The 14,259-nt window shown below is 37.6% G+C and overlaps 1 protein-coding gene across 1 annotated transcript; it reads right to left on the bottom strand.

Moving 5' to 3' along the window:
- Positions 1 to 7,709: 7,709 nt before the first annotated feature.
- On the bottom strand, positions 7,710 to 10,487 carry LOC146487173 (uncharacterized). The gene is made up of 4 exons (XM_085086214.1): positions 10,226 to 10,487; positions 9,427 to 9,606; positions 9,134 to 9,241; positions 7,710 to 8,609 (listed from the first exon to the last, which is right to left on the bottom strand). The coding sequence occupies exons 1-4, from the start codon at positions 10,352 to 10,354 to the stop codon at positions 8,382 to 8,384; spliced, it is 645 nt and encodes a 214-aa protein (XP_084942340.1). The 5' UTR covers positions 10,355 to 10,487; the 3' UTR covers positions 7,710 to 8,381.
- Between the last annotated feature and the right edge of the window lie 3,772 nt (positions 10,488 to 14,259).

Below are 14,259 nucleotides of genomic sequence, written 5' to 3' on the forward strand. Positions count from 1 at the left end.
CCCAGTCCTCTCCTACTTCTTCAGCATCATCTTTTAATAAAGCTGACTTTTCTGCCTCCTAGCAACCCTTCTACCAGTTACGATTTCTAGTCAATTAATTTCCAGCAGGGTGAATTGTAGGCCTTTGAAAGGTTTTGCGTGTCTGACTACTTATTTTTCACTTATCAGAGGCAATCCCTAGGGGATGACCTCGAGGAACTCCTGGGGATTTGCACAAGGATATCAACCCGGGAGGGACTCTCATATGAAAGAAGCGGGGATGCTCGTTGTCATTCGCCATTCATTATATTTAGCCCTGAAGGTCTCGTTTAGGGTTGCACGCGAAAAGTCACTGTATTTTTATTTATCTGTACTTTTAGGGGTAAAAAAAAGCTTGGGCCACGCCCAGATAGGTCTCCTTTATGGGTTTAATGAAAAATTTCCAATGAGCATCCCCGCCGCTTTCATATGAGAGTCCCCTTCGAGGATATCAACCAAGCCCAGATACCAGAAGGCGATATTTTAACTAAGAATTCTAATGCCCCCATTCCCAGGGTTACTTCAGTATGCTGTTTGGTGAACAGTTGAACTGAGCTCCAAGAATATTTTACAACAGTTAAAAGGTCGTTTTAACTGTTGTAAAAGAGTCTTCTAGCTGTTTCAACTGTTGACCAAACAGCATATTAAACAGTGTACAGTCGACAGCCGCGCAAAACCCTCCAGATGGCTTACGTTTACCGTTTTGGACCACAAGAGCGACAAAACGCAACGACTGGGGTACGTTTACGTTTATTTTGAATTTTAATGATCATATTCCTCGCAATATTTCATCGTTAACAAGAACCTTTCAGTATATTCCCATACAATCCCTTACATTACGAAACTACAAACGGTCAAACAGATTGTGAATGGCCATGCTCTGTGAACTCACCCGGATGATCCCGGATGATCATAATTTACTAAAATATAGTGAAGAATACTGATTTCTGCATCACTAAATTTCTTCAAATATTCTGAAACTGGTCATTTAATCGTTGCTGAAGTTCGTTTTTAAAATATTTCAGGAATTTCCCTTATTATATTGGGTGCGTCATACTGAAGGACCACAAAGTTAACAGATCCGCATGCTTTTTATTCTTGCACCTAGAGCAAAAAGAATTCCAAAGAAAGCGAAGCAGCGTTGTGATTTAATTTTTGCCTCAATGGAATTATTGAAATACCCCTGTAACCGGTCTTTTAATCTTTGCTGAAGCTTTTTTTTTAATATTTTAGGAATTTTTAATATTTTAGGAATTTTCCTTGTTTTCCGGGGTATCATATTGCTGCGTCAGTTATAAAAAAAGAATGACTACAAAGTTATCAGATCCGCATGCTTTCCATTTTTGCAATTAGAGCAAAAAAATTGCATACGAAGCGAAACAACGTTCTATGCAAATTATCGCTTCTAGGAAACTTTTTAAGGATGTACTGTTCCTAGAATTAAAGGAAAGAGTTAATTGTTTTTTATCTGAGCCGGACTGCCAAAAACATATTTTGAGCTAGGGACCATTGCAAAGTGTTAAATACGCGCTTTCCACTATCAATAGTTTTGGTGAATCACATACTCGCGTACCTAAAGCACCAAAACTAAAACTGATTAAACATGTATAGAAGAGTTGTGAATTTTGCATCAACTGAATTCTTGAAATCCCCTGAAATTCATAATCTTTTAATCTTTGCTGAAGTTGCTTTTTAAAATATTTCAGGAATTTCCTTGTTTACTCGGTATATCATATTGCTGCGTCTTCTACAACGTACCGAAGGACTAAACAGTGATCAGATCCGCACGTTTTTCATTTTTCCACTTATAGCAAAAAAAAAAATTGCAAACGAAGCGAAACAGCGTTCTACGCAAATAATTGCTTCTAGGAAACTGTTTAAGAATGTACTGTTCCAAGAATTAATGGAAGGAGTTAATTGTTTTTTATCTGAGCCGGATTTCTAAGAATGTTTTGAGCGACCTCCGCCAAGCGTTAATCCCTGCTTAACACGTGCGTTCCACTGTAGTTTTGGTGAATCACATATCACACCTAAAACACCCAAAGTCAAAGAAGAAAATTTACATTTTGCTTAGCACCGAATGAAAACACTTTTCAGTAACTTTCATTTGAGAATAAGTGAATCATCATCGCAGTTATATACGTTACCTAAACAGTTGCGAAAAGAGAGCCTGAAAAAAATTGAGACTTGAACGGCTTCATCTCCAAAACGTTGAATGGCCACGCTTTAATTAAGATTTCATCTACAGACTAAAAGTTAGAACCACCTCTCTTTTAGCAGCAAAATTTTCTTCGGTAAGTTAATAAATATTTCTCATATACAAGAGTGGTCTGTAAAAATAGAAAAATCCTGTCTGCACCGATTTGAGTACTTAGCAACCTGGTCTTTGAGTGAAAGCGAGGCTGTTGCTGACTTTGCTTCGATACAAATCTGAATGTTTACTGTGATGTAAATGCCACTAGTTAACGTAACAACGGCATTATTTTCATTCGAATAGCAGTGAGGTTTGTATCAAAAGAAAATCAACTCCAGCCAGGCTCGCTTCCACTCGCAGGATACAACAACTTGAATGGGCTATTTTGAAATAAAATGAATCTGCATTCGTTGTTTTTTTCAAGCCCTCTAAATCAGCAACCGTAACGAAAAGTCAGAAATAATTTTAATGCCATGACGATTTATGGGGAGCGACTTTCTTCACGTCATTCAGCTATTTTTAAGTCATTCTAGTGGTTTCTTTTCGCTTGAACTGCCTTTGAGTCATTAATCTTGATTAACAACACCTCAAATTAAGGAGCACAGTTGTATAATAAACTACCCAGGATTTTTTTTTTTTCGAGAAAATTCGGTAACCACACGATTATATTTGTACCCACTCATCAACACGCCAAAATTCACACCCTACCAACATAGTCATTCACCAAATTGTTGTGTGAAATAAAACTTAGTCTGCCCGTTAAGTAATTGTTGTTGCAGACTAAACTATAAACCAAAAATAACGTATTCCAAGTTTAGAGAACAAATTATTTAAATCCGATCGTCGTGACAGCACAAACATTATCCAATAGTTGACGGGAAGAGCGGAAATCCTGCATGGCTCGAGCTGGCTTATGGGAAAGAAAGGTTGGATGACAACAACATTCTTTACTGGAAAAATAGAACAGTTGAAAACAGACCAAGTTTTGCAATTGTTTGGGAGACATGCTCAAATTGCAAACTGGAAACTGGCATTGTAGGGAATTAGTTTTAGTAACATTTCGAACAGATAGCGAACTGTTTTTGCATTTTTCGAAAATTGGAATAACTTGAACAGTTATGCAATGATGTTGTAACCTTGTAGACATTTTTAATATATGTCTGTAGAGCTGCAAAGAATACATTTGGAAGAGGAATATTATAAATTGGGTATGATTCATTTAAAAAACAAATCGACAAAATCGTGAAATCAGCATTTTTTTAACACAACAAAAATGCAGAAGCAGTCATGCTTGCATGGCATATTTTAAAATATCCTTATATTATTAACTTTCATTTTCTAATAATATTTTCCGTGGGTGTGATTTTAAAATATTTTAGGAATTCTTCTAGCAAGTTTTCCTGCTCATGATGTCGTGAAAGCTATCTTTTTTTTTTATCTTACCTAAACATTGCTAACCTTTCGCTCCAAATCAGTACAGTGTCATACACGGATTGCTAAATAAATTAATATGGTTCGAACTTTTCCTTCTGTTGTTTTAATGAATGAAATCCTAAGATGAAAGCTATTCAGTATGCTTTCTGGCCGACGTCGATGCCGGCCGACTGATGCTAGTGTTTGGGTTACTAAAAACAAAATAATAAACAAAAACAGTTCTAGTTTAGTGATACCATCCAAATGAAAGCTAGCTATTGAGTTAAATGCCTTCTTGTAGCGTTGTTTATTGTGCCGACAGAGTGGTAATTGATAACTTTAAGGTTACAAATGGTTAAGCGTCGAAGAAATCCTGACGTGTGACAATTGTATTAAATTGAGTTCTTGAGTGGTAGTATATCCAAGGACATTGTTTGTTTTTCAGTACGTGCTAGAAAGAAATTTTTCGAATTTTTCCTGATTCAATGTTTTAGGTGGTTTTGAAAACAAAAGTATCAAAGAATGCGGAACAAATGGATTAATATTTACGCCCGCATCAGTGCTTTTTATTGAGGTTCACATACTTAAAGGAAAAAATTTGAAAACTGCGCAAAACAGTGTTAACGCCAAAAAAATAAGACGTATTTTACTACAAGGAAATTGATATCTTTTTTCTATTCACGGATGACTTTTTAGCTACTTCTTATATAAAGCGCGTAATGTTTCTAAAAATGTTTGCGGATAAGGAACTTCCGGGCATAGACGTGAAAGTACCGATCTTTGATTTAAATGGAGTACGTTCCTCAAAGTGTTGGCGATTTGAGATATATTTGCAACAGCGCCAAACGAAAATACATCTTAAGGTACCACTGAGGAGTCTAATCTTAGACTTAGAGAATTAAAGAGTTCGCAGGCTTTAAATTTCACAATTCACCCGTTTTCGTCGGCAAAAAAGGACATTTTTCACGGTTATATGGTCTAGTTCCGGTCAAACGTAAATTATTCGAAAACGATTTTAAAAAACGTGGAGTGTTTTGAAAGCGCTGCTCAAAATGCAGATATTTAATAACAGGATTTTTCGCTTATGAGCGGACGACAAAAAAAAAGTGGACAAAAAGAACGGTCTTTACCAATACGATTGTTTTTCCGTCCATACGCGCAAAATTCGAAGCCTGAGGATTTTTAAAGAAAATGACGTAACAACAGCGGAAAAAAAAAACTTGGTACGACGTAATGTTTTCCGGCCTTTTAATCGCTTTCGTCAGTTTTGTATAGCTCATTTTTCAAACTGCAAACAAACGGGAAAAATCGTGTCCCTGGGTATTGTACGTGCGGAAGGAATCGAAGATGATGAAACAATCTCCTCCTTCGACTCTGAAAGGATCTACTGACTCCTCCCCTTCTTTATTTTCAGGAAAAAAGGGAAGCTAGTCAACATTTGAAAGGTACCTTAAATAAAGAGCAGAACATAATTAACCCATTGCAAAAAGCTGTAGTTTTTTTCTGAACGACGCATAATTATTTGAGGAGTTTATCCATACCCTCAATCGTAAGAAAAGTGCGGGACTGAAGTTGAGGATTATAACTGAGCGATGGAGTTCGATCAAAACAACAGTTTTTATCTTGAGTAGTTAAACAGTGATGTACGTGACCATCGGCCATGAGTCATACTCAAACTAAAAAGAAATGAGTAATGTCCCTAAAAAAAAGTGCAGAGAACTTTCTTTCATCCACATTGCATCGTTCAGTAGTATCCTATTTTATATACCAAGACGATTTATGCCGCGGAAAGTAAGCATGATAGGGCTGAGTAGTTTTGCGAGCACTCAATATCGACAGCCATACTGTAAAACCTTCCGTCGAAATCAGTTATCTTTCCCAAATCTGGGTGTGTTCTAAAACTGTTTAGGCCCGAGATGAAAGTAAATTAAATACGCTCCCAGCTAGCTCATGTTTCTGTTATCTCTTACTCTAAAATGCAATGTTGTGATAAACCACTCACTGGTGCATATGACTACAGTCGAGAAGTGAAGAAAGCAAAAACCATACCGATCTAGTCTCGGGAGTGTTGTCAACTGCCATTGATAAATGGCAATACAATAAATCACTGATATGGTTTTGCGTTTTTAAAATCCTATTGATACAAAAGCGAAAACTGAAAGGAAACGCCAGCGTCGTCAACACTTGAATTCTTACGTCAGTCAGCGTTTTTCCCTTCTCTTTTCTTAAGAAATGCTATTGAGAGAAATTCCTGTAGAAAATTCAATGACGCACGTTATCTCTCCACGATTTTCGTTTTAGTCACTGCTTATGTATATCTGACGGAACACGCCTGAAAATTCTGCTCTTTTTAATCCTGATATAGTATTAAATTTTGGCCAATCAGAGTGCGCGCATAGCCACCAATCAATATCATAAAGTATATTTAAAAAACTCAGTGATTTCTTGAAACATCGATGTTTTTATCCTCATATTTTAGTATCCAATGAACAGCAAAAATTCCATATGGTGTTACTCTCTACAAGAAGCCAAGAATCAATAAACAAATTTTCTTTCAAATCGGTGGAAAATTAAACCAAGTATTATTGTTCAGTAACATCATGAACAAAATACTGAACGGGTGCATGGTCCGTGACTAAAGATATCACTCCACGAGGAAAAAGCTTAATAATTAGGAACCCCATTGTTACAGTAGAGGATGTAGAAACTAGATTGTTCCTCGAGCCTCCTGCACGACTCACTGCACCCTGGAAACGTAAGGCTGGCAAACGGGAAATCATAAGTTCGACTAGCGTTGTGAAGCGTTATGAGCAACTGGATTTTTTTCCCGAGTATGCCTGTGTCACTGAATGATAAAATACATCTTTCTCATAGAGCAGTGTTCTAAGTGAAGGGAAGGGATGTTAAACTGATCTGGATCGCGGCTGAAACTGATGAAAGAAGTATAATTTGGAGGAGTGTTATCAAAATTCAGTCAGTGCTCAGTTGGAACTGAAACGTGGGTAAAAATAATGTCACATTTGCTGGGTGGTAGGTAGTACAGATGACTCCCACTATCCGGCTTAACTTCCAAGCAACTGCTATCTTTAACTTCTTACTAACTCCACGCCAAACTACCTTCTCTTGGGCAATATTCTGTACAGTAAAAACTTCCGGTCTTTTCTAATTAGTCTTTTGCCTTCAGCTTTCGTGGCAACGAGAGACTCCTGAAAATTTCAGTCGGTCGCTTTCACGTTGGGGATGGGTTAGAATAGAGGAAGCTTATAAAATGAACACATCAGAGATACTGTTATAATGGGTTTACTTCACTGATTCTCTATTAAACAAGTTATTAACAATTTAGCACTCTTCAATAAATTAGTATGTCTAGCATCGCCTATACATGTATATTTGACTAATTAAAGTTATGAAACACATTTACACGCCATTGACGGACTCCGTCGAACGAAACTGAACTCTAAGTACAGACATTCTGAGAAATGCCTCCGAACGATAACCATTATGAAACTCAACGAACAATAATATATTAAATTACAACTGTAATAAGTTAATATGTTTACGGATGTCCTCTTTTACTAAGAAAGCTCGAACCGGCAAAGCATTCGTCAGTAAAATTACTAAATAAATATACACAAGTTATATAACTATATGAAAATTACGTCATGTCATAGATGCGAAAGGCTGAACTTCTGTCGAATACCTTTTTCACTTGACCGACTGCAATCTTCCCTTACTTTTTTTCTAAATAAAAATTCCCATCCGAATCGAAAAACAGCCCGCTTAGTTCACTCCCAGATTTGGCGCTAATGTGATTTTACTCAGTTTTGAGTCGATCCACGCGTTTATGCATTCTTGAAATGCAAAGCAATCAAATGCGGAAAGTTGATACCCAAACGTGAAGTTTCTGTTGAGTGGTGTTTTTTGCTTTTCAATGCATTTCAAACTAAACGTGGCATTAATTCATCTTTTAGTGGACTTGAACAATTTTGGGAGTTAAATAATGAAGTTTACCTCAACCGAATTTTCGGCATGTTTTTCGATCTTTCTCGTCTTGTGTCGGTTTATTTAACGATAACCACGAAGAGACAACGAAACGAAGACTTTAATCTTTGAATATAACATTCAAACCTACATAAGTAGGTAAGAGTTGTCGTCGAAAGCGATTGGTTTTCCTTAAGACAAAGAACCAAACCACCCCTTGCTGAAGATCTCTTTGCTAAAAAGAAATCCAAACTATTTAAACAAATTTAAAAAAACGGTTAAGTAATATACCAAATATATGTGAAAAACTAAAATATATTAACTTAACATTTATGTATTTATAAATAAATTTAAGTTTAACTCTTCAAGATAAAATAACCCTAAAACACACGTTCAACTCTCGCGCTTTTTTCAATACTGTTGGTATTTTTTGTATAACTCTGTCAAACCTTCTTTTGCAATTAAATTAAGTAAACTTTAAATCAAAATTCAACTATTTCCTTAAAGTAGTTAGCAAACATGATGATTTTCAAAGCTCTAATCTAGAGTTTCAGCTGCCTTTTTTCTGTCCATTGTAATCATTTCTTTTTGTGTCTCGGTAAATACGATCACCGAGAACTCGTCTCTTCTTGAGTTCCTCTCGTCGCTTTGAGGGCCTTGGAGCGTTGAAACGCCCTCATAAGTAAACATCTACCTTTTCAGCTCTCCCAAAGATAGCGAAGGATGGATATTGAAGCCTTCTAATCCCTTAGAATCTTTTACAAGATATAAACATTCAAGCCTTTACAGAATCCGCAGCGGAACTTGTAGGAGTTGAATGCTTGACTTCCGCTGAACAGACATGTGGTGACTTGGCTTCGGAAAGCGATTCTGTGGGTTTGGTTTCTTTTGACATGCTGCATTTATGTCTTTGAAACATGCTTTCCAACTGTTCTTTCTGGGCTTTGAGAGCTGCCAATTCTCTTTCCAGTGCACTGTTTTCACTGTTTAACTCGTCGCTTTCCTAAAGAGAACGAAAAAAGGAAATTGTCAGAGTGGTCGCGGAAAATTAAAAAAATCTATTCCTACAGTAACACAGGAAACTACCACGAGTTGCATCTCCATTTTTTTCTCACAGTTTCCACCCATTATTGTTCTAATCTCAAAAAAGACAGAATTTCCGTAAACAGTAAGACCTGCCCTTACTTGTTTAGGTAAGAAAAGTTTTGCCACTTGTCTAAATGCCACTAATAATTGTCTTTAATTTTTATTGAATTGTTTAACTTCCTTTCCAAACAATATTAGGGCACGTTTTGCATGTCCAAAGCTCTAACTCGCCCCCGCCCATCCGTTTTTTTTTTTTTTTTTTAAGCCTTTATACGGGCAAGACAAACGAAGACAATACGCCCACGTTACATGAAGGAGCAAGCATTCCGGAACCGGAAATGACGTATTCCAGAGCTTAAACATGATTGCCAGCATCTCATTTCCGGTTTAAGCGTGACAAAGTTGAATATGATTTAAAATATTCAATTTAAAAACACTCACGTCTTGTAGCTTTTGCATGTGTTCTTTCCTTCGCTGCCTGCATTTAAAAGCCGCTACTTTATTCCTTTCCCTTCGGACCCGTCTCTTTTCCTCTTCTTCAAAGGAAAGCTAAAGAGAAAAACACGATAACGATTTAAAACATCGTTAATACGTGACCTTCAATGACATCTGAAATAATTCTGACAGAAAACCACAATTAGCATACCTATTGTTCGGACTAACCGCAAAATAACAACGTTAACATTCGATAGCTATGGAAAACATTTCGCTAATGCTGAAGTTTGATTGCTTACCTTCTCAAGTTTTGGTTTCTTAAGTTCGATAGATGGCATTCCGTCAAGCCCTTGAGCAACTCGTCTTGTCCGTATTGCGTTTCGAAGTCCTAACTTGACTTCTTCCTTCGGTCCGCTGTTTGACATCGGCACTGGCGTGTTCATGAGTTCTGTATAACTCGCCGCATCTTCGCTAGAAACCTGGTTGATATCAAGAAAAAATAAAACATTCGCTGAGCATTTTTAATTTCAACCTAAGATTGATGTATTAAACGTGTGAGAACCATAAATATGTGTTTTTACAAACCTAAGTGCTGACATTACGAAATCAACGGCGGAATAGTGCGCGAATAGTGATATTTACACAGATCGATTTGTTGTTTTTGGCCAGGATTTTCACGTTAAAAGTCCGGAGATTTGAAAAGAGACAAAATAATTTCAAGTGATTATCAATATAAGCATTGGACAAAAATGGAAATTGCAGAGTCAGATAAATTTAAAATTACAATCTTTCGTTACATCACCGCCAATAGAAAGCTGACATCATTATATCAGTTGATTTCAGCATTCTTTCCTAGAGAAAAGTCATGCTTCTATAATCGCGGATAAAAAAATACACAAATAATGAGATTTTCCCCCAGATCGGTTGTAATAATACAGTTGATCACTAGCTGGGAAAATTTCATGTTGTAACGTGACATGATACGGGCTGATATAGAGAGCATGATGAATTAAAATCATGTCTTTGCTCAATATATCGATGAAGCGCAAACTTGACAGTTAGAGAAAATAAAATATCAGACGAAAATTTTGAGCTTACTATCGAGTCGCTGTCGCTGTCGTCCAAATGATAAGGAACCGGCATGTTGGCTCCCCCAGCTAAGAAATTTCTTTCGTTGTTCAAGCCTTTGTCCATAGGCAGTGCCAAAACCAAATGTCTCGTCAACATACTCGACGCTGCAATTTTATTGAACTCCAGCACGTGGGTGAAATTGAGCACGCGCGCCAAAATAATCCTTTGTTTGAAGTCAGGCGGTCTTCCCCGGTATGGCTTGGTTGAGTCACCTCTATTTCTGGGAAAGCCCCAAACGAACTCGGTTATATATTATTCGGTCGGCCATCGCGCTCGGTTATTACGTATGCTTCCAAAATTAGCCCACACGTTTGCGCGTCATATGGATTACAGCTGACCAATCACGAGAAGAGTTTACCGCTGCGTTGTTATGGCAGCGCCAAATAAAGAGGTCCAGAAGAGACCAGGTTTTAGACTGCGTATTCTGTGAGCTGAAGAAACCAAACTTTGAACATTTATTGTTCAATTTGATTCCGCCCACCCAAGGTGTATTCAATCTTAGGAATAGGAAAAACGTTTAGGACGCTTTCTTTCGGTTTCAACCTCCGAGCATCAGCTCCTTGCGAATATTCTAGAAGCAAATCGTGCGTGACCTGATGTAAATTATGCAAAGCGTGTCGCAGATGGGAGATTGCGAAATTTGTTTTAAATCATTTCTTTCAAATAAAAATTCACAGCACGCTTGCTTCAGCTTGTACCCGATACCTGTTTCGCTGGTTTAAAAAGATGGTTATGTCTTATTTTATACCAAATTTCAAGCCATCTTTACAAAATGTTTAAATTAAAATATTCAGCGGATTGTATAAAAAGGCAGAACATTGAATTCATTCAAGATGTAAACAAAACACGTTCCGTGGTTTGAACAAAAGAATATTATCTAAAAATTTTATTTTCGAGAAAAGTCCAGTCATAATTTTGAATAAGAACGATAATGGTAGATTTCAAAAACTTACTAAAGCCGCTTTTGAAGCAACTGTATTAAAGCGAAGAGCATTCACAAAAAAACCCCGAATCAACCCTCCTTATTTTATTTTTCGGCGGATGTGTTCGCAGGCTACCTTAAACAGTGCTCCAGAGCTTTCATGCAATCTGATAAGCAAAAAATGTCAATTTGCTTTTGCAAAATCGCCCGAGGATTCAATTTTTATGTATCACGACCATGTCACGTCTTGGAAATGGTGAATTCACAGGGAAAATAGCAAAGGCTTATCTGTAAAGACCTGGGGGATTCCTTGTGAAATCGATACAAGGCGAAAATAAAAACGAATGAACGGGACAAACCCGGAAACTATCCCGGAACGAAAACATATCAATGCAACCTACGTACTCATAAACTTCTGGTGGGCGATGTAGCGCCGTATCAGCTATAATTTGTAATTGCAGACGGGTAAATGTCAAAAAATGCGTTAGTAACAGTGTTTTGTAGGTTACCATTTCAGGTAATTACGTCAAGTAATATTTACATTCAGTGCAGGTTATTCGAGGTCATTGAATGATAAAGCGTTTTTCTGGAGGACAGCTGAAGACGATTGCACAGCTTTCTCTTTTCTTAAAGTCGTATCAGTTATCTTTATGCGTCATTTTGCCAGGCTGAGATTTCACGAAGATTTTCAGGCTTTTCATTTGCGAAAATCTCGTCACACAGTACACTTGTGACATCACAAATGAGCCGCGTGAGCAGTTACGCCCATCGACTTAGACATTCCGCCTGGGAACTGCAATGCTCAAAAACACAGGCAAAATTAGCCTGAAAGAAACAGTCTACCTGCAGAGTCATGCCGACATTTCAAAACCCTGAAATTTGTTTCGCAATTTTCACAAATATCCACCCACATGTTTCTATGATAAACCAAGCCGGTTCGTCACCAAAACACTGATATTATATGTCACGCTGGGTCCGCGTCTTGTTTACACGAGAATATTGTTTATAATGCTGTATTATGATTAGATCAACTTTGTTAGCTCACGCTATTTTTGGTGCTTTTGGTCCATCATATTCTTGCTTTTGAAAAGAAATATTCCTTTACGGATGAAATCACGCCCAAAAGACGGACGAAGGTCTTTCCGCTCTGAGCCCAGAATATTTTAAAGAAGACTGTCCCGCCTTCGTACAAATTCAGCTAAACTTGGTCATATGTGGGCGTGGGAGAAAAAGGCTTAACCGGTTAAGCGCAGTCTGTGAATTTATTTTTCCAAATTTGACCATCCGTCCTTGTTATCCTTCCCGGTTTTATGATAGCTCAGCACCCCTTAGCGCGCCTTCATTGACCTAAATTGTCACATAGTTTCGAGATCTTGGCAAACCTCCTCAGTTTCAGCCATCTCAATTGAAGAGAATGAACCTCCCCAACTCAGTTCCCATTGTTGGGTATATTTTTCTCTTGATTTAGAAGGCGGCTTTCTGCCTTAGATGGCTAGAGAAGCTACATCCCGATACTTGACCTCTACCGGCCTAATCCGCGCGCGACTAAAAACAACCAAAAAAGGGAAACCCCGAGTCTTCGGGTCAGGCTAAGTCGAGTTCCCTAAAACAGGAACTATTAAGGCCTTTAGACGAATTTGTGTGGCAGGATGCACAACCTGCTATTCATTATAAATTATAGAAGCGCAAAATTGGTGATGATGAGCTGAGGTAAACTCGTGGTTCCAAAGCGTCTTAATATGGAGCGAAATTAATGCGACAATCCCGGCAACAATACATTGAAAATATCAGTTCCATTTACAGCATTGTCGGAGTAAATAAGAAATACAGTAGTGCTTCGAATGTTGCAATCCTGTCAGCTATTTATGAGTAAAATATTTAATTTTATTCCAGAAGTTTGATCGCCTGATGTTATCGATTATGTTATATCAATTCAATTTTTTAATACTGTCTGTCCCGATACGAGGTTTGCAGTCGCAAACGGTGTAAGATCGAGTCCAAACCTCTTAAGCTTAGTATTCGTAGCGAGTTTTAAGCAAGCGAAACTGAAACCAGTCGTAGAATTGAAGGGGTTTGAAGCAGTAGTAGCAAAATCTAGAAATCCCGGGCAGAAATGTTAGATTAGTGTCAAGAGAATCTATTAATAGATGACTGTAATAAAATCTTACTAATGTCCAGCAGAGAAAGGTCAAGTACCAATTATGGAGATATTTGTCCCTTGCCTTCCAGCGAAATACAACAATGGCGTGACTTATTAAACCCAATTTTTCTCCTGCGCTGCCGCGGGGAAAGGGAATTGAACTGATGAATCTTACTCCGGGTTTGCAATATTACTGAATAAAAATGCTCTCCTGAAATAAAGAGTATTAAATGGCTTGGGCTTGTGAAACAAGGAAGATATCTCAGAGTTTGCTAGCTGCAATAAATTCATTTCTTTAAGGCCGTTGAAACCCCTTCATTCGTAGTATAATTACTCTGCCACAGGGCTCCTGTCTGTGAATATATGATATGAGTAAGAAAAGTTGAAGCTACCTAAAAGATACAACTAGCATCTGGGTAGTATTAAACTTATACAACGTTAAAAGCGACGGCGATAAATTGACCCGGTCTTAGTTAGTCAGTGGATCGAGGCTTTGGGTGAATACCCAAGTCGCAACATTATGTAATGTAACTATTTTTACCGATAAGCACGAAAGAAAACTACGATATTGGCATGACAGTGCAAAGATTTTGTTTGTACCGTTGTTGACATGATACATCTTTTAATAGATTATTGCTAATTAGTGCTTAATTATTTCCCCCGCTCGTAGACCTCGTGATGTTGAAAAAAACAAAAATCTCGTGATGTTGCGGGTGGTTAAACAATGACGTCAAAAACAGACAAACGTCAAAGAGTGTATGCTACTGCATGTCATCGTGAGCAGGTGAGCTGTAAGAAATCTTCGAAATCGAAAGAATTGTGTCAGTAAATTAGGCATTTTGCAATCGTCTTTACATGTGGAAGATTACGTAGATGTGACGCGTATGTATTAAACGGAGAGAAAGCGAAAAATCCCCAAACTTGACATCATCATGATGA

The sequence above is a fragment of the Pavona decussata genome, unplaced genomic scaffold (genome assembly GCF_977016875.1).
Source record: "Pavona decussata unplaced genomic scaffold, jaPavDecu1.1 SCAFFOLD_16, whole genome shotgun sequence".
In the NCBI taxonomy this organism is placed as follows: Eukaryota; Metazoa; Cnidaria; class Anthozoa; order Scleractinia; family Agariciidae; genus Pavona; species Pavona decussata.

Excerpts from the sequence above, each read along its gene's own strand:
- LOC146487173 (XM_085086214.1), bottom strand. The coding sequence starts at position 10,354 with ATGTTGACGAGACATTTGGTTTTGGCACTGCCTATGGACAAAGGCTTG. Across the intron at positions 9,607-10,225 it reads ACAGCGACAGCGACTCGATA|GTTTCTAGCGAAGATGCGGC; the intron begins GTAAGCTCAAAA and ends GATATCAACCAG. Across the intron at positions 9,242-9,426 it reads AGAAACCAAAACTTGAGAAG|CTTTCCTTTGAAGAAGAGGA; the intron begins GTAAGCAATCAA and ends TTTTCTCTTTAG.